The sequence below is a fragment of the Chlorocebus sabaeus genome, chromosome X, assembly GCF_047675955.1.
Source record: "Chlorocebus sabaeus isolate Y175 chromosome X, mChlSab1.0.hap1, whole genome shotgun sequence".
NCBI classification, from domain to species: Eukaryota; Metazoa; Chordata; class Mammalia; order Primates; family Cercopithecidae; genus Chlorocebus; species Chlorocebus sabaeus.
This window is the reverse complement of record NC_132933.1, coordinates 51850524-51874442: the sequence shown is the minus strand read 5'-3', so window position 1 is coordinate 51874442 and position 23919 is coordinate 51850524. Positions and strand designations below refer to the sequence as shown.

The following is a 23919-nucleotide window of genomic DNA, read 5'->3' as shown; positions in this document are numbered from 1 at the left end:
GCTTTCTGGAATACTGAGATAGGGTGCTTCAGGGAGGCTGCATGATTAATAGAGATACCAAAGACTTTCAAGCTTTCTAGTAACTTTATTTTATCAAAACACCCTCCCCTCCCATCTTTATGACACCATTTCATTTTTGCCAAATTCTGCCCACCCACCCCCATACCCCCAAGCTCTACCAAATGCCTACTCAAAGAGCTGTTGGACCCCTTTGTGCGGCTATTTACATCTTCCCTCCTAAAAAATGTTTTCATCGCAAATTCAGTCTGTCTTAATTCTCTCGGGAAATTTCAGGCACAATAATTTCTTGGCCTTTGCTCAGAAGCCACTGTCCCAGGGAATCAAAGAAGAGGGGCATTCCCAGATGTAGAGAGGGGCCTTTTTGTATTCAGTGGGAGTACAAAGGCTCCAGGGCTCCTAAGCTTGGGATTTCCTCTGAGAAAGTTAAATTGGGGCTTGTGGAGAAGAGAAGTAGAACCAAGAAGCTTATTGGCGAGCTCAGGATTCTTCATCCATGACATCTAGAATATTGCTCAGAAGAATTTTGAAAGTGGGACGTTCATCTGCTTTCTAAAACCAAAGAAAAAGTAAAGTGAGAGTGGCTAGAATCCAGAATTCAAGGGAAATGCAATGAGTAAGCAGCAAATGTTTATTAAATACATGCTCTATGCCCAGTAGCATGCCCTGTCGATCACAAAAGGAAAAAAAAAAAAAAAAAGAAAAGAAATAGCAGCTCTCCATAAAGTATTTGTGCACTTTTCATCTTTAGTAACTCAGGTTATTAGTGTGATAAGAACAATTTGCAAATTAAACTGACAATCACATTGATCAAAATTGAGGGCAGGTTCATTATGTAACTGTACACAACACATTCTTATTTTGGATCCTCAAGTGAAAAATGGCTACCAAACAAGTTCAAGTGGTTGGCAAAACAGAAATCTCATGTGATAATTTTTAATTTTTAGTGATTAATATTTCAAAACCAGGCCGGGGGCGGTGGCTCACGCCTGTAATCCCAGCACTTTGGGAAGCCGAGGTGGGCGGATCACAAGGTCAGGAGTTCAAGACCAGCCTGACCAACATGATGAAACCCCGTCTCTACTAAAAATACAAAAATTAGCCAGGCATGGTGGTGCACGCCTGTAATCCCAGCTACTTGGGAGGCTAAGACAGAGAATCGCTTGAACCTGGGAGACGGAGGTTGCAGTGAGGCGAGATCAGGCCTCTGAACTCCAGCCTGGGCGATAGAACAAGACCCTGTCTCAAAAAAAAAAAAAAAAAAAATTTCAAAACCACAGGCCATATCACTGAGCAGGGATTCTGAGTACCTGGGACCTTGTGTTACCACTGTCTGGTAACAAAATGACTAAGGGTTTTTTGTTTTGTTTTGTTTTTGTTATCACTCTCTGGTAACACAAAGACTAAGGGTCTTTTTTTTTTTTTTTTTTTTTTTTTTGATAGAGTCTCACCCTGTTGTCCAGGCTGCAGTGCAGTGGTGCGAGCTCAGCTCATTGCCACCTCCCGGGTTCAAGCGATTCTCCTGCCTCAGCCTCCCAGGTAGCTGGGATTACAGGCGCACGCCACCATGCCTGGCTAAGTTTTGTGTTTTTAGTAGAGACAGGGTTTCACCATGTTGGCCAGGCTGGTCTTGAACTCCTGACTTCAGGTGATTCGCCCGCCTCAGCCTCCCAAAGTGTTGGGATTACAGGCGTGAGCCACCGTGCCCAGCCTAAGACTAGGTTCTTTTTGATGGCCATGGCCCATAAGCCCCCAAGGTATTTAGTATTTAGTGGTTTAGGGAACATTCATGCCAGAATGCTCTCAATCTGTCAGAACCAATGGTCATCAATTTCTTGATTCCTTAATTCAGTGATTCTTAAACTTAGCTGAGTATCAGAATTTCCTGGGAAGTTTAAAAAGAGATTTCTGAGTTCCACTCCAGGCACACCTAACGAGAATTTCTGGAGAAAAGGCCCAGTAATCTGCTTTTTTTTTTTTTTTTTTGGTGATGGAGTCTCGCTCTGTCACCCAGGCTGGAATGCAGTGGCAGGATCTTGGCTCACTGCAACCTCCGCCTCCCAGGTTCAAGTGATTCTCCTGCCTCAGCCTCCTGAGTAGCTGGGATTACAGGCGCACACCACCACGCCTGGTTAACAGGGTTTCACCATGTTGGCCAGAATGGTCTCGATCTCCTGACCACGTGATCCGCTCGCGTTGGCCTCCCAAACTGCTGGGATTACAGGCATGAGCCACCGTGCCCAGCCAGTAATCTGCATTTTTAAGAGTTCTTTAGGGTTTCTGATATACATCCAATTTTGACCACTCCTCTAAACAGGCTGTGGATAAAATACCTGTCTGAAATCATTTTTAATTAGCAGAGTAAGAAGGTCCTGGTTGGGAGGGAGCATAGCCAATCACCCTTAATCCTGCATCACACAGGAGAAAGAAGGAGTCCTCCCATTCTGCACCCTTTCTCTGTGATCTGTCATTTGTTCGAGGGAAACGAGCCATGCTCGGATCCAGATACCCACTTTTCACCTCACCAAGAGGGCTCCAGATTCACATATGCACTTGTTAGACACTCTGAAGAGTTGAGCATTTATTTCCTACTAGAAATTTGGGTTGCCAAGGATCTACTGAAAAGTCGAGAAGGCATCTTGGGAAGAACTCGAGGTAAGAGGAGCAAAGCAGTTTAATAGTAGTAGGACAGATTTCCTTATTTCCAAAATACCACACTTACCCACATACCCCACAATGCACCATATTAAAAAGCAAAAACAAAACAAAGCAAACAAAAAAACCCCACTACCTATTTTAGTTCTCTTTCAAGCAGTAGGGTTTTTAAAAATATCTCATTTAGCTGGGTGCAGTGGCTCACACCTGTAATCCCAGTACTTTGGGAGGCAGAGGTGGGCAGATCACAAGATCAGGAGATCAAGACCATCCTGGCTAACATGGTGAAACCCCATTTCTACTAAAAATACAAAAAATTAGCCGGGCATGGTGGCGGGCACCAGCAGTGCCAGCTACTTGGGAGGCTGAGGCAGGAGAATGGCATGAACCCGGGAGGCGGAGCTTGCAGTGAGCCGAGATCGGGCCACTGCACTCCAGCCTGGGCAACAGAGCGAGACTCCGTCTCAAAAAAAAAAAAAAATTCTCATTTAGGACCTCAGCCAGAAATAGTAGGCAGCTAATAAAGTAGAAGAAAGGGCCAATGACACACAAAGGAATGAACAAACTTTCATGACTTTTCTTTTGTAATGCCCATTCACTTGTCTGAGTGCCTCTGGCTGCCTGTTTATGCTAGATGACATGGCCCCACAACACCCCACTCCCTAAAGCTGAGTTGGCATTGGAGTGTACTAATGACACTCTAGTGAGAATTGGAGTGGGCCTGGGAAAGCCTCTGGCCATCGGATGATCGAGGTGCAGGCCAAGGTCAGAGAATGTGTGCAAGGTCTGGCATGGTGGTTCACGCCTCTAATCTCAGCACTTTGGGAGGCCGAGGTGGGCGGACCACTTGAGGCCAGGAGTTTGAGATCAGCCTGGCCAACTTGGTGAAATGCCATCTCTACTAAAAATATAAAATTGGCTGGGCGCGGTGGCTCACGTCTGTAATCCCAGCACTTTGGGAGGCTGAGGTGGGCAGATCACCTGAGGTCAGGAGTTCAAGACCAGCCTGGCCAACATGGTGAAACCCTGTCTCTACTAAAAATGCAAAAATTAACTAGGCGTGGTGGCATGTGCCTGTAGTCCCAGCTACTTGGGAGGCCGAGGCAGGATAATCGCTCGAACCCGGGAAGCAGAGGTTGCAGTGAGCCAAGATCGCGCCATTGCACTCCAGCCTGGGTGACAGCGAGACTGTGTCACAAAAAAAAAAAAAAAAAAAAAAAAAAAAATTAGCTGGGTGTGGTGGTGCACGCCTGTAATCCCAAGTACTCGGGAAGCTGAGACATGAGAACTGCTTGAATCTGGGAGGCGAAGGTTGCAGTGAGCCGAGATCGCGCCACTGTACTCCAACCTGGGTAAAAGAGCGAGACCTTGTCTCAAATTTTTTTTTAAAAAAAAAGGAAAAAAAGAACATGTGCAGCTATCAGTCTGTGGCTGAATGGCCAGCTAAATGGGCAAGTAGATTCAAGGAAATAATTTAAGAGGTTATAAAACACTTACCTCATGCCAACAACTGTACATGATGGTATATACCTTCTCTGAAGCCAGATGAGGCCTGTAGAGACGTAGGCCTTGGGCAATGTGTTCAGCAGTCTCACTGTTAGTAAATCTCTCATATGGCATCTTCCCCAGGGAGTAAATTTCCCACATCAAAACTCCTAGAAGACGAAAAAAAGTGTTAAATTAGTTTGCAGTCTTTTTGGATAGCAGGGGGTCCTAGTCTTCCTAGATCAACCTCAAAGATTAGAATCAGTTGGTTCCCCACTCTGTGCTTTTTACATTTTGCCCAAATTTCTGCTATAGTACTGACCACACTAGATGGAGATCAGGGTCGTACTAGACTATTAACTCCTCTAGAAGAGAGACAGCATCTTATTTGTCTTTGTAGTTACAGGGTCTGGCAGAGTGCCTGGTACATAATCAGTATTCAGAAGCTGTCAAAAACTGAATGAATTGTTTTATTTAACATGGTTTAAGTTCTAAAAAGACAGAGATCATGTCCAGTTCAGTTTTAATCCTCAGAAACCCCTGTGGTGGCTGACACACAGTAAGTACTCCCCAAGGATTAGATGAATGAAAGCAAGAACAATCTCTCTGTGGAGGTTGCAAAGTGTGAATTTTCCCATTGCATTTCTTTTCCTTTGAGCTGTATAATCTATGTAATCTTATCCACTTACCAAAAGCCCAAATGTCAGATTTGCTGCTGAACTTGCTATACATCAGGACTTCCGGTGGGGACCACCGGACTGGAAATTTGGAGCCTACTGAGCTTGTGTATTCATCATCCAGGACATACCTGCAAGGGATCCAGGACTTGTTGTCATTAGGATTTGGAGAGCTTGGTATTTGCTTACGTTTTCTTGGCACGGTCACAAGAGTGTTACAAACACACACTTACAGGCTTTCTCAAAAGTCTATCCTTCTCAACTAGTATCTTCTACAAATGTTACTTTTAACGAATTTCCTGTTTTTGCATCTGATTGAGCTTTCCTGATTGACAATATGGTTACAAGAAGGATGAAGTGAAATAAGATCTAGTAGGTACTCCCTTCCTCTTCTCTATACCTTTCCTTTCTCTACTCTTCTCCTTCCCTTCCTTTTATCTGCAGTTGTCACTGGGAATTTGATTAAGAAAGAAGGAGGAATGGAATAAAGTCATCAGGATTAATAGATCGAGGTAAGGTATTGGGGAAATAGCTAAAAAAAAAAAAAAAAAAAAAAAAAAAAAAAAAAAAAAGAGGAGGTAGAGATAAAGAGAGAAAGGGAGGAAAGGGATATGATGATAAAACAAAAGGATGAAAGAGGTGGCTTAAATAACTCAGAGGAAGAAAAAGAATAGAAAGATAGGCAGAAAACACTAGAATGAGAGAAAAAAAAAAAAAGAAAAGGAGAGGATTAAAACTATAACACCTACCCATATTTCATACTGTGCTATTTTTACTTCTGGAGGGAAAGATGAAAAAGGCACACTCACCTGGACAGGCCGAAATCAGATACTTTAACAACTCCTTGATCGTTTACCAAACAGTTTCGAGCTGCCTGTAGTGCAAACAGATACCAGTGAGACTCCGTCCCCAGCACAGAGCACAAGCTTCTGCTGACCAGTAGAATGAAGGCAGGGAAGCCTCATCTCCTTCGACTACAGACACCTTCCCACCTAATAGGAATCTGTTGATGCCACCAAGAAATTTTGATTCATTTCCACCATGTGGAAAGCAACCTGCTGTGTAGTCCTAGGTAAAGCACTGAGGACATACAGAACGATTGCATTCTCATGGGCAATTCCATACCACCCCATTCCCTCACTGGTATGCTGAAAGAATTAAGGGAGAGGCTGAGTGCAGTGGCTCACGCCTGTAATCCCAACACTTTGGGAGGCCAAGGTGGGTGGATCACCTGAGGTCAGGAGTTCGAGACCAGTCTGGCAAACATGGCGATACCCCGCCTACTAAAAATACAAAAATTAGCTGGGCATGGTGGCGGGTGCCTGTGATCCCAACTACTCGGGAGGCTGAGGCTGGAGAATCACTTGAATCCGGGAGGCGGAGGTTGCAGTGAGCCGAGATGGCGCCACTGTACACCAGCCTGGGTGACAGAGCGAGACTCCATCTCGAAAAGAAAAAAAAAAGGAGAATGAGAAGTAAGTTTGTTTTGCTTTCTGCTTTTCTGCCAATGAGACTAGGTCAATTTGAGCCTTGGCCTGACCGAAACAGGGGCGCAAACTCTGATGCTTACAGGGGCCAGGCAAGTTAAGCAAGAGTGAAGTGAAGTGGATGGAGATTGCAGGAAATGGAGAGTACATGCCTGGTCTAAAGGAAAGGAAGTGGTTTGTGAGAATGTCGACCTGGTATTTCCAGATGGTCTAGATTTTCAAGAGAAGCTGGAAATTCCAGGGTTTTTTTTTTTTTTTTAAGTGAAATGTTTCTTTTTAAGGGTTTGCTAATTATTATATAACATTAAAAAACAAACAAACAAACAAAAACACATGTTGGCCAAATACATCCACAGGCCCCAGTATGTGACTCTGAAGGAACCAAATGATGACCCCATGACAGGAGCAGTCCCATTAGGAAGCACAGTCCCTTCTGTTCCAAATTCAGAATGGCCACTGAAAGACCCCACCATTTTCTTATAGGTGGTAGAGGGTTGAGGGTGAGTGACTGCTCTGATTCCCACCATGGCAGACTTCATGGAGCTGAGGCTGGAGATATTTAATGGGCTCAGCATTGGGGCAGAGGCACGCCTAACTTACAGTATTTTCTAGATAAAATTGAAATGATGGCACCAGCAGCCCCCCTCAACCATGTATGATATATCCTCCACTGCTACTTCCACCCCATCAGCCCTTGGTCCTAAGCCAATTCTTCTAAGGTCCCACCAGGTCTCGGTGAAGGAACTGCTTTGACTCCAGGTATTCCATGGCTTCACAGACATCCTTGCACATCTCCAGCAGCTGCTGAGTCTGGAAGCGGTGGCGCATCTCCCTCAGGTAGTTCAGGAGGCAGCCATTGGCCATGTATTCAGTGATGATGAAGATGGGGCGCTGCTTGGTGCAGACGCCATACAACTGCACCAGCTTCTCATGGGAAAGATTCCTACAGGAAAGGCAATGATCTAGTCTTCCCCTTTTGGCTCTGCATACTAGCAATAAAGGGGCTGTGGAGGAAGGGGTTGACCTAGTAGTAGAGCATCAGATAAGGAGTCATACCAGCAAGTTTATTTTCCTCTTTTCCACCCTAAATCCCAAAAGTGCTTAATATGTGGAAGTAAGCAGGGATTTGGAGCCCATCAATTGAAAAGGAAATGAGTCCAGGAATGAAAGAATGCTAAGGCTAAATTAGAATCTGTCTTTCTCTTGAAAGTTTAATTTTCTACATCTACCCCCAAATGCTACTGAGATGGTACACACCCATGATCACCACTATTCTCAACCAATATCTAAGTCACAAAAACCATTATCTTAGCAGTTGGGACTACCACCAGTTGAAGGTTAACTTCAATCCCTCGTCCCAAACCTCTCTCACTGTAAGTCATCTTTAAACCTCAGTGGATTGTTGTGTGAATTCCTAGACTCCAGCAAATAGATTGAGAGTTGAGTTTGGGCTATAACTCACATCATGACTTTGGCTTCTTCAATGAATTCATCTTCAGACATGGAGCCTTCTTTGATCATCTTGATGGCCACATCATACTGGCCTCTCCATTTCCCATACTTCACTACCCCAAATTGTCCAGTCCCCAGCTCCTTCAAGAAGGTCAGGTCCTTTGGATCAATTTCCCATGATCCTAACAACAAAGTCTTGGTGTGATTCTTTGGGGTCATGAATGTATAATTCTTACAATAGATAAGAATCCCTACTGGGGTAGAAATAGGAAAAGTAGTAAAAGGGAAATTTTTAGAAGTACTAATCTGTGTTTGCTTAAGTCAATCTCAGAGACAGGGGATTAGCTGGTTAGAGGAATCTGGGAATTTTAGGTTCAAGGTGGCCATAAGGCAAGAAGATAGACTAAGCAACCTCCCCAGATCCATTTATGATTATGTTAGTGATGGTAGTTAATGAACTCAGGGATAGTACTGAAAATTTTTCCACAATTAAAAATAAAAGACAAAAAGACCCAAGACAACGACAAAGCTCTTTATGAATCTATGTTTTTGCAGTCCCAGTAGTAGCCACTAGAGGGAGAAAATCAGTGCTTGGATCTGTCTTGAGTGTCCTCGAGGCAGTTGCTGCAGAACAGGGTACCTCAAGGACACTCCCCAAGGCAAGGCCAGCAAAGGTAGTTTTTGCAACTGGCCAGTCCACCCTATCCCAGAGAAATAAGGAGTTACCATATCCCAGGCCTGCCGTGGAAGGTGCATTCTTGTTTTGTTGAGACACTGGATATTTGAGCCTGGATATGAGTCCTGAAACAGAGAGAGATGTCATGCTGTTGGTGTGGTGTAGGAGATGGGATGCCTCACACTTAAGTGCCTCCTCACTTAAAGCCTCACACTTCTGGTGTGTATCTTTCTAGTACATTTTGAATCCCAGAAGATCTCCGTGAACCCACATATTTCCAGAGGTTTCTCCTCTCACAAAATACTTTTCAGGGACAAAAAAGAGAAAATACTAATTGAAATACACCGCCTAACTGAATATATTCCCACCTCCCAGCTGAGGCTTAGCTCACATCCTACCTTCTTGATGAAGTTTTCCCCCATATCCATGCCCTCACTGATCTCTCAGTTTTTAGAATTTTTACAGTGCTTAGAAACTTTCTTCTGATGTTGTCTAACCTGTATGTTCTGAGGACAAGGACCTCAACTCAGAATGTTCCTGTGTTCTCCTCTAGAACTGAGGACATCGCTGAGTACACAGTAGGAACTCAATGAATACTTGCTGATGAATCAGCCACCAGCCTCTTTTGTGTCTTAACACTGAGCATCAGTTACCAAATAAAGAGTCAGTCCCTGTTGGGTGTAGGCCTGCCTCTGACCACCTCTTTACCAGCTTCTACCCAATATCACAGGTATTTCCTTTCACAGTGAATTCACACTGTCCTGTGAGGTGGATTCTTTCTCTTATCACCTTGTCTTACATTGCTTATCCTGGTGTCTGTAACCCCCTTCTCCGTTGCCCCTGGTACTCACCCGCAGAGTTGTGCTGATGGTAGTTAATGAGCTCAGGGATGGTGCTGAAAAGGTGCTTCTCAGCCAGGTAATACTGGCTTTGAGGTGTGGAACACACAACATAATGACGTATCACCCCTTGAGGGTCCCTGAAGAAGTGGATGCTTAGTCAGTAACTTGGGCACAAAGGTCAGCAGAACCCAGGAAGTGAAGTGAGATGAGTTTTGAGTTTCAGAGACAGAGGAAGTGGGACGGGCACACTATCAAGGAGCTATTGGGAGGGTACCCCTGTTCTTTGTCCTCAGGGCCTTGGAATAGCAGCACTCACCCTGTGGATTTAGCAAACACAGACACTGTATATTTGCCAGCTTTACTGGAGTCTCTGACAATGAAACCTCCTTCTTTCCCCTGAAACAACAAAAAAGAAGCTGTCTGTAGGAGGAAGTGGTGCTCACACCTGCATCCCACCTGCCCAAACTTGAGAGAGAAAATAGAACAACCCCTGATTTTACTGCCAAGTTCCACGCTTGAGCTACAGCCTCATTGCTTTTAATATTAAAAGGTGCAGGCCGGGCATGGTGGCTCACGCCTGTAATCTCAACACTTTGGGAGGCCGAGGCAGGTGGATCACGTGAGGTCAGGAGTTCAAGACCAGCCTGGCCAACATGATGAAACCCCATCTCTACTAAAAATACAAAAATTAGTTGGGTGTGGTGGCTTGTGCCTGTAATCCCAGCTACTCGGGAGGCTGAGGTAGGAGAATCACTTGAACCCGGGAGGCGGAGGTTGCAGTGAGCCCAGATCGCGCCACTGCACTCCATCCTGGGTGACTGACAGTCTGTCTCAAAAAAAAAAAAAAAATGGTATAATTGGGACCCCAGACGATGGCAGCTTTGACACTGCCTTGTCCAAAGGTGGGGGGCAGAACAGGCCCTCAGTTCAAGATCCTCACTTATGCAAGGAGAATGCTGTGTGCTAGTGGTTCCACACTTACCTCTTGCTTTAGCAGTTGCTCAGCCTGACTCCGAGTCATGTGTTTGGAATACCACCTGTGAAGGGAGAGTGCTGCTTGAGTGGCTCCTGGTCATAAGCAGATTGGAGGTTACAGCACCCTCTAGGGCTTGTCCATGCCGGTGATTCAGTCAACTCACTGAAACCCTATTTACTGACCATCTGTCATGTGCATAGCACACTGTATCGCTTTCCCAAACCCAGGTTGGCATTGAAGATTCATGGAAATGGAGAGTAGCAGGCAAAGGCAGGCAGCAGGGAGTTGCAGGGAAGAGATCAGGGACTGGGGCACCTGAGAACAATCCACTTCCATGATTAGGGAGGAAAGAACAACAGTAGCAGTTTGACATTTTAATTCTTTCATGAGGTCATCAACTCCTTTTCCTTTGAGTGTGATTCTTCTGAATTTGAGGGCATGGTGACCTCTCCAGCTCTCATAAGTGGAGGGTGTTTGGGGGGTAAAGGTAAGACAGACACACTAATTTGAGGTGGTGGCATCATTTGATTCAGATGACACTAATTTTAATATATATCTTGAAATAAAAAATATGTTGAAAGTATAAAAAAAGTGTATATATATACACTTGTGTATGTATACATAATATACCTATATATACACCAGTGTATGTATACATATATACACTTGTGTGTGTGTGTGATATATATATATATGGAGAGAGAGAGAGAGAGAGAGTGTTCCTCCTGAAAGATTGTGGACTGACATAAACATACTTACTCATACATTTCTATGGAGTCTTCTGCTTCAGTGACGTAGTTACTAGGAATATAGCCTTCTTGCCTGTGAAGAAGACAATGTGGCAGTTCATCCAGCATCTCCCCATCCTCCAGGAGACAGATTCATATGCCCACATCCCTGAGCTCAGAACAAATCTCAAATGGAGGTATATGTATCATGCACCTCCCTCAAAGACAACCACGTCTCTGATGTATGGTTAGGCAGTGAGCCAGTGAGGTGCGGAGCTTCTGTACATGTCACATTGGTTATATGTGCCCAACAACAGAGGCTCAGAGAGGTGGTAGAGGCCATGTACAGAGAGCTGCACACTGGAAAGTACTTGGAGGGACAGCATGTTCAGTTTGGTGCGGGAAGAACAGTCTTTGATGAGGATGCTGATCAGGGGAATTATGCTGCAGCACTTTTCACATGTAGGGAGTGGGTGGGCACCAGGCTCAGGAAGGGCTGGTGTGGACTCACCCATTTTTATCTCGTGCTCGCCACCATGGTAAGTTGCTTTCCTCCAAGATAAAATATTCGTCGCCCTTCCGCAGCTGTAGGTCATTTGCATTCATTGGCATATAATCATAAAGGGCCACAACCTTTTTCAGCTCACTTGTGGAGACTGGTGCTGCTGCTGGCTCAGGCGGTAGTGGCTTTTTCAAGATCTGTGTAGTTAGAAGAAAAGGTAGGAGGGTTTGTCTAGATATCAAGTACTCTTTTCTCTCCCAACTCTCTCTCTCTGGCTTACTCAAGACGCTCAAACCAGGCATAATAAAATATTACTCAGCAGTCATTCAACAACTATTTTTAAGCACCAGTGCAGGAGTTCTCAGCCTTGCATGCATATGAAGACCATCTATGGAGCGTTTAATAATTCCAATGTACTTTGGGAGGCCAAGGCAGGCGGATCACTTGAGGCCAGGAGTTCAAGACCAGCCTGGCCAACATGATGAAAACCCATCTCTACTAAAAATGCAAAAATTAGCTGGGCGTGGTGGTGCGTGCCTGTAATCCCAGCTTCTCAGGAGGCTGAGACAGGAGAATCACTTGAACCTGGGAGGTGGAGGTTGCAGTGAGCCGAGATTGTGCTATTATACTCAAGCCTGGGCGACAGAGCGAGACTGCGTGTCAAAAAAACAAAAACAACGAAACAAAAAAACCCAGAAAACTTTCCATTAAAAAAAATCAGGCTTTGTTCTAAATAGGTGATTGGATTACAGGGTTGCTGAGAGCCTTCTATCTTTCCATTGAAGAGAAAATCCTAATTAGAAGAACAAATCCCCTGTCTTAGCAAGAATACCAATTAACACTGCCAAGTCCCAGGGTAATTCTAAGACTCTGGAGTGTTCTCAGGGTTTGACTCTAAATTTCCATTTGCTGCTGGCAGCACCCAGTTTCCCTGTATACCTGGTCCTCCTCAGGCGTTGGGGGAAGAGGCTTTTTTGTCTTCCTGTGAGAACTCCCAGGTTTTAAGCCTGCAAAACAAGAAGCCAGTGATGATATGGAATGTACTTTAGGAAAGGGCCCAAGGACAGGTTTGGTCAGGGACTTTACCGTCCATATTGAGTGCCTTTAGGAAAGTTAGAAAAAGTAGCTAGGCATGCCAGGTCACATAGCTCGGAGAGCAGATTACCAACTGGATTTCAGCCCTCATGTACCTCCTCCCTCCCCCAGGACCCTTTGTTTAGCACCCAAAATGTACAACCTTATGCTATGTCCCTGGGCTTGACAGACCCTTGGGAGAGTGATAGAAACAGAGTCAAAGGAGGAAGAAATTACATCGATCAGATCTCTTACTTCCATTCCTGTTTTCCAAAATTTGGCAGCCCATAGCATTTTTGGCTGTCTGAGAGCAGCAGAGATACTGCCCATCGATCCAGAAGCAAGGGTGGTATTTCTGAACCAGATCACTGTTGTACCGGATTACTGTAGTAGGAGAGAAGAGAGAGATCACGTCTGACATGGAGGAGAAGCCACCATTTGCATGTTTTCCTCTTTGAGCTTAGTGGTGAACTTCAAACAACTGCCTCCTCCTTGGCCACCCTGAAGGAAAGCAGATCTCAGGACCGGTTGGCTCACATGACTGGCTTGCTTGACTGTGCCCTGGTCCAAGACACTTCCTGTGCAGTTTTCTTTAGTGGTCTGTGATGAGGAGTTATCTCCCAAGCAACGAGATAAGACTATCTGATGGCTCTACAGCCCAATAACAGAAACATATTATCTATGTTTTCCCAGTAGCCATTACAATCTTCCTATAAGGCAGGTGTTCATCATGGTGCTTGTTTCCCAGATAAGGGAAACAATGTGCCCAAGCCAATCTCCCCAGCTTGTAATACTGTCAGTTCCTTGAGTGATCTTTTAGAGATAATTAGCCTCAGTGAGAACTTCTGCATGAGGCTTTCTATATAGAATAGTCAACAGAGCTGATCTCAAGGGCAAATGAAGGTGACTTTGCCTCTAGAATCAACATGATTTGAATCTTCCTAGGGCCACTGAAGTAGACTGAGCTCATTGCCAGAGGTAATACAGCAGCTTCATTTCCCTCATGGAGTTGTGAGGCCCAAAAGATCTCCCAGAATAAAAGTATTTTGCAAAGAATAGAGTGGATGCAGAGAGGAGGAATTAGTATTGGTGTTTATAATACTATGGCATATCAAGAACCTTAACATGAAGTCAATTAGAAAAGTCGGCCAGACGCGGTGGCTAACGCCTATAATCCCAGCACTTTGGGAGGCTGAGGCGGGTGGATCATGAGGTCAGGAGTTCAAGACCAGCCTGATTAAGATGGTGAAACCCCGTCTCCACTAGAAGTACAAAAATTACAGCACGCCTGTAATCCTAGCTGCTCGGGAGGCTGAGGCAGGAGAATCGCTTGAACCTGGCAGGCGGAGGTTGCAGTGAGCTGAGATTGCGCCACTGCACTCCAGCCTGGGTGACAGAGCGAGGCTCTGTTTCAAGAAAAAGAAAAAAAGAAAGAAAAGTCACCCAGGGTTCATAGTGTCAGATAACTGAGATAAGCAAAGACAACTGAAATAATTGACAGCAGCAAACACTGGAGCAAAGACACAGGCTGGTCCAAGAACACGCACATTTGAGAACATACACATTTCAGCATTTACGGCTAAGAAGAATCCCACATAACATCATCATCATCATCATCATCATCATTATTATTATTATTATTTGGAGATGGGGGGTCTTCCTGTGTTTCCCAGGCAGGCCTTGAACTCCTGGACTTAAGCAATCCTCCCACCTCAGCTTCCCAAATACCTGGGACTAGAAGCACTCACCACCAGGTCCAGTGGCTGGCATAACTTTTTTTAAAAAAGACAAAAGCAAAACAAAACCTTCCACTGTAGAAAACAACTAAAATTCGGCTGGGTGTGGTGGCTCACACCTGTAATCCCAGCACTTTGGGAGGCAGAAGCGGGTGGATCACCTGAGGTCAGAAGTTCAAGACCAGCCTAACCAATATGATGAAACCCCGTCTCTACTAAAAATACGAAAATTAGCTGGGTGTTGTGGCATGCACCTATAATCCCGGCTATGCGGGAGGCTGAGACAGGAGAATCTCTTGAACCCGGGAGGCGAAGGTTGCAGTGAACCGGGATCGCGCCATTGTGCTCCAGCCTGGGCAACAGGAACAAAACTCCATCTCAAAAAAAAAAAAAAAAGAAAAGAAAAGAAAAGAAAAGAAAAGAAAAGAAAAGAAAAGAAACAACTCAAATCCTTAATGACTTGCTAGTCACACTTCATTCACTTAAGGCTTTGCGGGAAAGCCTAAAAGCTTCTAGTAGCTGGTGCATTTTGCAGGCAAATGAACAAAAGTTCTTTTTTTTTTTTTAAGAGCCATTTTGATGCTTTTCTCCACATAGATTTGGAGACCATTCTCCCCTGCCCACCCTCACCCTGACTTTTTCAGCACTCCTCTTCACCAATGTACCAAGGACAGAATGGTGGGAGCTGTTCAGATAGAGTGCAGACTATAAGGGACTGCACTGCATAGAGGGAATTTTTTTTCTTTTTTTTTTTTTTTGAGACGGAGTCTCGCTCTGCCGCCCAGGCTGGAGTGCAGTGGCCGGATCTCAGCTCACTGCAAGCTCCGCCTCCCGGGTTTACGCCATTCTCCTGCCTCAGCCTCCCGAGTAGCTGGGACTACAGGCGCCCACCACCTCCCCCGGCTAGGTTTTTGTATTTTTAGTAGAGACGGGGTTTCACTGTGTTAGCCAGGATGGTCTTGATCTCCTGACCTCGTGATCCGCCCATCTCGGCCTCCCAAAGTGCTGGGATTACAGGCTTGAGCCACCGCGCCCAGCCAGAATTTTTTTTTTTTCTTTTGAGATGGTGTCTCACTATGTTGCCCAGGCTGGAGTACAGTGGCGTGATCGCAGCTCACTGTAACCTCCACTTCCTGGGTTCAAGCGATTCTTCTGCCTCAGCCTCCCGGAGTAGCTAGGACTATAGGCATGCGCCACCAAGCCCAGCTGATTTTTGTATTTTTAGCAGAGACGTGGTTTCACCACATTGGCCAGGCTGGTCTGGAACTCCTGACCTCGTGATTCACCCCCACCCCCACCCCTGCCCCTCAAAGTGCTGGGATTACAGGCATGAGCCACTAGAGGGAATTTTAAAGCAATAGTAAAACCAACCCAAAGTCTGCCTTTTGTTATTACTAAGCACTGGTAGTTGTGAACAATGTCATTGATACTTCTCCCTGCCAGGATTGATTACTCCTACCACATCCACCCTCTGGCCCCTCCCCCCCATGCCACTCCCTGTCACCTAGGGATTTGAAGACCCTCAGGTTTGCTCTGTCTTCTGCAGGGCTGGGCACCAGTAGACATGCCAAAGAATACCTAATCGACAACTAGCCACTCTAATAAACTAAGCTTGCTAATATGATAATGAGGGGAAATAAGGCTTCTTGCTTTCCCTACCCCTAGCACACTCATTAAGAAACCTCCCTACATTCTCAGATAATGTCTGCCTCTTAAGAGGTCCCTTGAAGATGACACCCCTTCTTTTGTTGGTTAATCCAAAGCTGGTATTTCCAGCTACTTAGGAGAGGATCGCAAAAGCAGGGTGTCCAAGTGGGAGGGCTAGGGGAGACTGCTTGCTCCACCAATGCACATGGCCAGCCCTATTGGGAAGCACTAATAGTACACATTCTCCAAGCGCTTGATGGGTTGGTCTTTTCTATCCGTATTTATCAGGTTAATGTCTAAAATTCTGTTTCAGGCATATATGAATCATTCCTTTCCATACTGTTGGAGATTTGCCAATGCCATTCTTCTGTTCATTTTGGCGAGGTCAGGTCATTTGCCTACTTTTGAATTTGCAATTAGGATAGGTTCTATTGAGCTTGACCAAACAAAGATTCAAGAATAAGTATAGGCAAATATTTGTGGTGCTGGAACATAGAAGGGCCCACTGCCATATTTAAGGACATGGAGAGAGAGTCTGTGGTTAAGCCCTCAGGAATATAACCTTTGCATGGCAAGCACCATGAGAAATGAGAAAATGTGGCAGCTGGATATGAGGTATCTGAGACTCTGCTTTTAAAATTGAGGTATAGGCCTGGTGCAGTGGCTCACGCCTTGGGGGGCCGAGGCAGGCAGATCACTTGAGGTCAGGAGTTCGAGACCAACCTGGCTAACATGGTAAAATCTTGTCTCTACCAAAAATACAAAAATTAGCCGGGTTTGGTGGTGCACGCCTGTAATCCCAGCTACTAGGGAGGCTGCGGCAGGAGAATCGCTTGAATGCAGGAGGCGGAGTTTGCAGTGAGCCAAGATTGTGCCACTGCACTCCAGTCTGCGTGACAGAGCAAGACTCTGTCTCAAAATAAAAATAAATAAATAAAATTGAGGTATAATTTACATATAATAAAGTGCACAGATCTAATGTGTATAGCAAACCATATTTTTCCACACCCATTTAACCTCCTTGAGATCCAGCACCTCATGCCTCTTCAGTCAATATCCCTGCAAAGGTAACCAGTATTCTCATGAGGTCCCCTTTTCATGTCAATGATTTCTTATTGGTGCATTTTACCCAAGAGCAGGATAATAAAAACATAAAAGCAAACAAGAAAAAACAAAAAGAGTGGAATAACATCATTATTTTGTGGCTCCTAGGGTGACTCACTATTGACATTGGCAGCACCTGGGACTGTCCTGGGATTGTTAGGACTTGCACCTAAATCTCCCAGCAGTCATGGTATTTGTTGGAAGGTGCCTACTTTTTGGCTCCTGTTGTTAGCCCAGGACGGTTCAATAAGACTGTACCTAGGTGGAACTGCTGGGGAAAAAAATGCCTTTGTTGAAACCTAAGGGAAGAGAAGGCAAAGATGTGCCTAGCCACACTCCCTGGTCACACTGATGACCCAGCTGAAGTGGTGGTGTTTCTGTTTATTTATTTTGGCTTTATTTTTAGCCTGTCGTAAATTTACTTAGCTAATGAACTTTAAGAGCAGCATATAATCAAGATTGTAAGGTTAATATCTGAGTGAAGAAACCAAGCTTGACTGGGCATAGTGGCTCACGCCTGTAATCCCAGCACATTGGGAGGCCGAGGCGGGTGGATCACCTGAGGTCAGGAGTTCAGGACCAGCCTGGCCAACATGATGAAACCCTGTCTCTACTAAAGATACAAAAATTAGCCGGGCACGATGGTGCACACCTGTAGTCCCAGCTACTCGGCAGGCTGAGGGAGGAGAATCGCTTGAACCTGGGAGGCGACAGTTGCAGTGAGCCAAGATCACGCCACTGCACTCCAGCCTGGGCAACAGAGAGAGACTCCATCTCAAGAAAAAAAAAAAAAAAGAAAGAAAGAAAGAAAGAAACAAAGCTCACAAGCTCACAAGCTGGATATCCTTATCTTCGGTCATTACTCACCCTTGAATATAGTGGACATTCAATAAATATTTGTTGGGGCAGGTGCGACGGCTCATGCTTTAATCCCAGCACTTTGGGAGGCAGAGGCGGGTGGATCACCTGAGGTCAGGAGTTTGAGACGAGCCTGGCCAACATGGTGAAACCCTGTGTCTACTAAAAATGCAAAAATTAGCTGGGCGTGGTGGCGGGCGCCTGTCATCCCAACTACTCGGGAGGCTGAGGCGGGAGAATCGCTTGAACTCAGGAGGCGGAGGTTGCAGTGAGCTGAGATCGTGCCATTGCACTCCAGCCTGGGTGACAAGAGTGAAACTCCATCTCAAAATAAATAAATAAATAAATAAATATTTGTTGGACTAAACTATGACTGGTTTTGAAATTAGTATATGAAGTGTAAAGAAGTTACCAACTTGAGCATGCCAGTTTCTCCCTTATTTCTCCTTCAGCTAGTCTGCCTTACATTTCCCCATTTCCAGGCTAAAACCTAGCCATTTATCAATGTGGAGCCCAAGTTGGTGGTGGTTGTTTACTCCCACGGATAAATCAGTTAACACAACTATTGATCCCTTTCTGTATGCAAGGCGCTGTATGAGGCATTATGGAGAGAACTAAAGAAGTACAAATATATATGTCCTGCAGAGCTCCTATCCCAGTCTCTGCAAATATTTCTCTGGCTGGAAATAGCATACTGGTTCAGGACATGGAGTCTGGAGCCTGAATTCAAAGCCTGATGCTGCCATTTACTAACTGAGTGCCTTTGGGCAAGTTACTTAACCTCTCTGTACCTCAGTTTTCTTATCTGTAAAATGGGGATGATAGGATAACTGCCTCATATGGTCAATACAAAGTTAATATATGTAAAGAACTTAAAGAAGAGCCTGTATCACAATAAGCAGTATTAAAGAGTTTGCTCATTTTGTAGCCCAAGGGCTAAAGCAGACCCCTTATCTTAAAATATGCCAAGAACTGAACTGTGTAGTGCAGGATATCACCTATTTGTAATATTCAACATAGCTTTACAATAGAATATTTTGCAACCAACTACATGTGAAATTTCTGGACTTGGAAACCAAGCAGCACAAAACTATGTAATGAGCTTGGGCTTTGGAGTTATACAGACACAGGGATGTGATAAGAATTCAGGCTCCACCATTCACTGTGTGCCCATGAGCAAGTTACATAACATCTTTGAGCTTCGGTTTCCTCATCTGTAAATAGGGGAATAATACATACTTCTTAAGGCTATTGCAAAGATAAAATAAGTAATACATTTGAAGCACTAGGCACAGAGCCTGCTACATAGTAAGTGCTCATTAAGTGTTAGTTATTGTTGTTGTTGTTGTTTTTAGCCCAAGGTTGTTGTGAAAATTAAATGAGATAATATATACAAGGTATTTAGCTCAACGTCTGACATATAGCAATAACTGAATAGATGATCCTTCATCTTCATTCCTCCTGTTCCCTTTCAGTTTGAAAGACTTAACTAATATAATTTTGACCAATCAAAGTTGCATTCAACGGAGTGTACAAGGCTGGTATAGCCAGCCAGTGAGTATCAGAATCTAAATGTTTATTAAGACAAAGAGCTGTCATGCAATAACCCAACCATACCATTATCAGTCTGCCATCCTTCCTGTTTCTCTAGGCAGCCTTTCCTGATGTCAACTCAACCAGTTAATCTCTCAGTCACTTGACATGTGGCTATATATATACGCAAATATGTGTGCATGCATCCTGTGCTGCAAGCATTTACAGTCAAGTTTATCTGAACACACTGTATGGTTGATGTGAAATGCTGAAACTGTTCAAGTTTAGGTCCTCACAAAGCAAGGAATATAAAATATTTCCTTGGGAAATATTTATCCACAACAAAGAGATGTACAGTGCTTTCTTGTACAGTGATTTACAGTTTTCCATGTGCTTTTACATGTATTATTACTTCATTTAATCCTTACAACAACCCCAGAGGTAGGTGTGGCATGAATTACCATTATTCTCTTTTGAGAAGAAGAAACCGAGCATCAGAGAAGCTTGTTGACCTTCTTGCCAGAAATCACCCAGTTTGTAAGTGGTAAAAGAGGGCTTGAAACCAGGTTCTCTGACTCTGACTTCAAGCACTCTCATACATCATCTATTTAATTTTTTGGAGCTAGGTATTTTATGCTTAGGATTCTAAATATTGTATAACTATTGAATGCCACATCACCCTTGTATTCAGTGTGAAAAATGGGACTTTTTTTAATAAACAGAGAAATGGAGGTGCCTACAATTACAAAATTGCACTAGAGAGATAGTGGTAGAACTGGAAAACTCTTAGTCTAATATTTTATCTTTTATTCATATGATAGAATACTAAGCTCAGTTGTATTACTAATACTGAAGCAAAATACAAACTTTCCTTTGTTTCTCTCTTTTCTATTTGTCTTTCTTTCCTCCCTCATCCCCTTCCTTCTTTCCTTGCTTCCTTCCTTCCTGTCTCCCTCCTCCCCTCCCTCTCTCTTTCTTTTCTCCCCTTCTATCCATTTCTTCTTCTTTTCTCTCTACGTTTCTCCTTTCTCTTTCTTTCTCGTTTCTCTCTTCCTTCTTTCCTTTTCCTCCCACCTATCTCCTCTTCCTTCCTTTCCTTCTTTCTTTGGAAACATTTATTTTCCAAATAATTCTCACCGTTTTTGAGCTGGTGAATCCACCGCTTCCTTAGTTCTTCAGTTGGGGAGAAGACGTAGAGAGGCCCTTCATCATATACAACCTGGATCAATGAAAACACAGACTTCTGCGGTTAGGATTCAGAAAAAAAGGAGAACGACCTTCAAGGTACTAATCTTAGGGGACAATTTGTATATTCATTGTAGAAAACAAAGAAAGGCAGAATCTTCAGTCAGCAGTGGTGTTCAGGTTATGTGAACTATCTGAAGGATTCCTGAACTCTTCATATCTAAGGATGTAGCATTTGAAAGCTCTTAGAATTTTTCATCCTCTTAGGTCCCTCCTGACTTGTGTTTCAATTCATGCATAAACTTATTTTATAATGTCTCAGTCTGCCCTTGCTGGAGATAACATTTTTGTTTATCCAACAAAGGGTATTTTATCTTATTATTAAATTCTGACTTTGTATAGAAGAGAATTGAAGTGATAATCTATATAAATTGTCTTGATTAGTACATAAGGGTTATTCACTTGGATAATATGGAGTAAAATTTTAATTCATGGCTAATTACCTCCACCTCCACTACCTAGTGGCCTCCCCTCACCAATATTAGCCAAAATAAATCAAATTTGGAACTACAAACCTACTTCAAAAAGGGCAAGTTATATAATAAGCAATATCATCAAGTCAAATAGTATTTTTTTAACCATGTACAGGCATCATGCTAGGTGTTATGAAGATGCACGAAATATATAAGATGTGGTTCCAACCCTCACAGAGTTTATAGACATCACATAATAAATTATAAAGTCAAACATAAATTAATTTAAAATTATCTGCTATTCAGCATTATTCACTAGTGCAGCCAAACAATGTCATTTTGTTGAAAGGCATTGGTAGTAAAAACTGTATCTGAAATACCCATCTTTCAAAGGTTTTGTAACTTTGATATAGTCAGGGACATGAACAAGATCCTTTTACATTTTTCTTTTTGCTTGTTAGTCTTGCTGTGCTCATAAATCCATGACAGAAAGCCCCCTCCCCTGAGACTTTCCACTTCCTTTTCTGGCTTTCACTGTTGCAGAGGCTGCTATATTCACGACATGTGGCCTACAGAGTTCTCAGGATGTAAGCAAGCCAAACTGAAGACCAAATTTGTAGTTCTTGCTCTCCTAAACAGATGCATATGTGGCACTTCAGTTCTTCCAGATTACAACAGAATTTAGGTTTATGCTAAGTCTAATAAGTCTTCCTCATACTGAACTTCCTAATACTACTCCCCTTTTCTGTCTTCAACCCACATGACCACCATTAGACAGATTATCAGAACCAGAAGGAAGTGAAATGCTCACTCAACAAGCAGAGCATCTTTCTCAATGCAGTTATCATAGACAAGACAGACTATGATAGAATTGGTCCTGCTATGTATTCTTTTTGAGGTATAGAGACTAAAAGAAACTATATTAGATTAGGTAAATAGAAAAGCAAACATTCTCAACCCATGCCAGTCTCATTTCTTGGTTCAGCATCCTTGTCCACCTCAACTTCTATTTACTGGGTCCTCGTAGCCTTCCCTCTGCCCTGCACCCCACCACCCCTTCTAATTGTGTTACAGGGGCCTTTCAAGACTTGGTGAGAGAAAGTAACTCACCTGGAAGGGATAAGGGAATCTTTCAATGATTGAAATTTGCTCCATTTCACTGGACTCTTCACCTCTTCTCTGTAATGAAATAAGAAAAAATGGTTATTGGTTGATGCATTACTCTTTTCTGAATTTCCTTAGGTACTGGAAGCCTTTTGCTGTGGCTTCAGAAGTTTCTCCTGCACAGACAAGGCTGATGCTTAGTGATTACTTTCTATAGGTCAATAGGGACACATATACAATAGGACCCAGCGCATACCCAGTCAAGAGAGACTCAGGTATTTCAAATCATTGGGAAAATGAAGGTTTCTAAAAAATTGTTGTTGGGACAAATATTTAACCACTAATGTTGTGGGGAGGAGAGGAGTTAGGTAGCTATGTTACACCATACACCAAAGAAAATTCCAGATGAATTCAAGAGCTTAATATAAAAAATAAAACCATGAATGACTGAGAGTAAATATAAGCGATTATTTATATAACCTTGTGGGAGGCAAGCTTTTTCTAATTTAATGATAAAACTTAGAACTGTTGAGAAAAAGCTGAACTAATTTGATGACATAGACTTTAAATCCCTATATGGCAAAAAGCATCATAAACAAAATTGAAAGATAAAAGATAAACTGAAAAACATTTTCAGCATACATTATAGTTAAAGGATTAATATTCTTATATCAAGATCTCTTTAAAAGTATTAGAAATGAGGTAAACATCTCAATGTAAAAATGGACCAAAAGGGCCGGGCGCGGTGGCTCAAGCCTGTAATCCCAGCACTTTGGGAGGCCGAGATGGGCGAATCACGAGGTCAGGAGGTCGAGACCATCCTGGCTAACACGGTGAAACCCCGTCTCTACTAAAAAATACAAAAAACTAGCCGGGCGAGGTGGCGGGCGCCTGTAGTCCCAGCTACTTGGGAGGCTGAGGCAGGAGAATGGCGTAAACCCTGGAGGCGGAGCTTGCAGTGAGCTGAGATCCGGCCACTGCACTTCAGCCTGGGCGACAAAGCGAGACTGTGTCTCAAAAAAAAAAAAAAAAAAAGGACCAAAAATTAATGGGCAATTCACAAATAAAATATAAATGAGCAGTAGACCAACTTTATGAATAAAAGAAATTGCAAAATAAGTTAGCAATAAAATTATATATATATATATATATATATATATATATATATTTTTTTTTTTTTTTGAGATGGAATCTTGCTCTGTCGCCCAGCCTGGAGTGCAGTGGTGCGATCTCAGCTCACTGCAACCTCCACCTCCCAGGTTCAAGGAATTCTCCTGCCTCAGCCTCCCGAGTAGCTGGGATTACCGGCTTGCGCCACCATGCCCAGCTAATTTTTGTATTTTTAGTAGAGACGGAGTTTCACCATGTTGGTCAGGCTAGTCTCAAACTCCTGCTCATGATCCGCTTGCCTTGGCCTCCCAAAGTGCTGGGATTACAGGCGTGAACCACCGCGCCCTGCCTCAAATGCTATTTTTCTTGGCTGTCAAATTAACTAATATTTAAAATATCTAGTGTTGGGCCGGGCACAGTGGCTCAGGCTTGTAATCCCAGCACTTTGGGAAGCCCGAGGTGGGAGGATCACTTGAGGTCAGGAGTTCGAGATCAGCCTGGCCAACCTGGCGAAACCCCATCTCTACTAAAAATACAAAAATTAGCCGGGTGTGGTGGTGGGTACCTGTAGTCCCAGCTACTCAGGAGGCTGGGACA

At 43.7% G+C, this 23919-nt stretch overlaps 1 protein-coding gene across 1 annotated transcript in view; it reads right to left on the bottom strand.

Annotated features, from left to right (window-relative positions):
• Positions 1 to 65: 65 nt before the first annotated feature.
• The window catches only part of BTK (Bruton tyrosine kinase), a 37028-nt gene continuing 13174 nt past the window's right edge, over positions 66 to 23919 (bottom strand). The window contains exons 4-19 of the mRNA XM_007992292.3: positions 22219 to 22287; positions 20588 to 20669; positions 12828 to 12956; positions 12438 to 12505; positions 11508 to 11695; positions 11028 to 11090; positions 10275 to 10329; positions 9609 to 9688; positions 9302 to 9429; positions 8501 to 8575; positions 7785 to 7956; positions 7049 to 7265; positions 5645 to 5709; positions 4848 to 4966; positions 4171 to 4328; positions 66 to 570 (exon numbers count right to left, since the gene is read on the bottom strand). Of these exons, the coding sequence (XP_007990483.1) occupies positions 499 to 570; positions 4171 to 4328; positions 4848 to 4966; positions 5645 to 5709; positions 7049 to 7265; positions 7785 to 7956; positions 8501 to 8575; positions 9302 to 9429; positions 9609 to 9688; positions 10275 to 10329; positions 11028 to 11090; positions 11508 to 11695; positions 12438 to 12505; positions 12828 to 12956; positions 20588 to 20669; positions 22219 to 22287 (1740 nt within the window). The 3' untranslated portion in view covers positions 66 to 498. The remainder of the gene's footprint in view (positions 571 to 4170; positions 4329 to 4847; positions 4967 to 5644; positions 5710 to 7048; positions 7266 to 7784; positions 7957 to 8500; positions 8576 to 9301; positions 9430 to 9608; positions 9689 to 10274; positions 10330 to 11027; positions 11091 to 11507; positions 11696 to 12437; positions 12506 to 12827; positions 12957 to 20587; positions 20670 to 22218; positions 22288 to 23919) is intronic.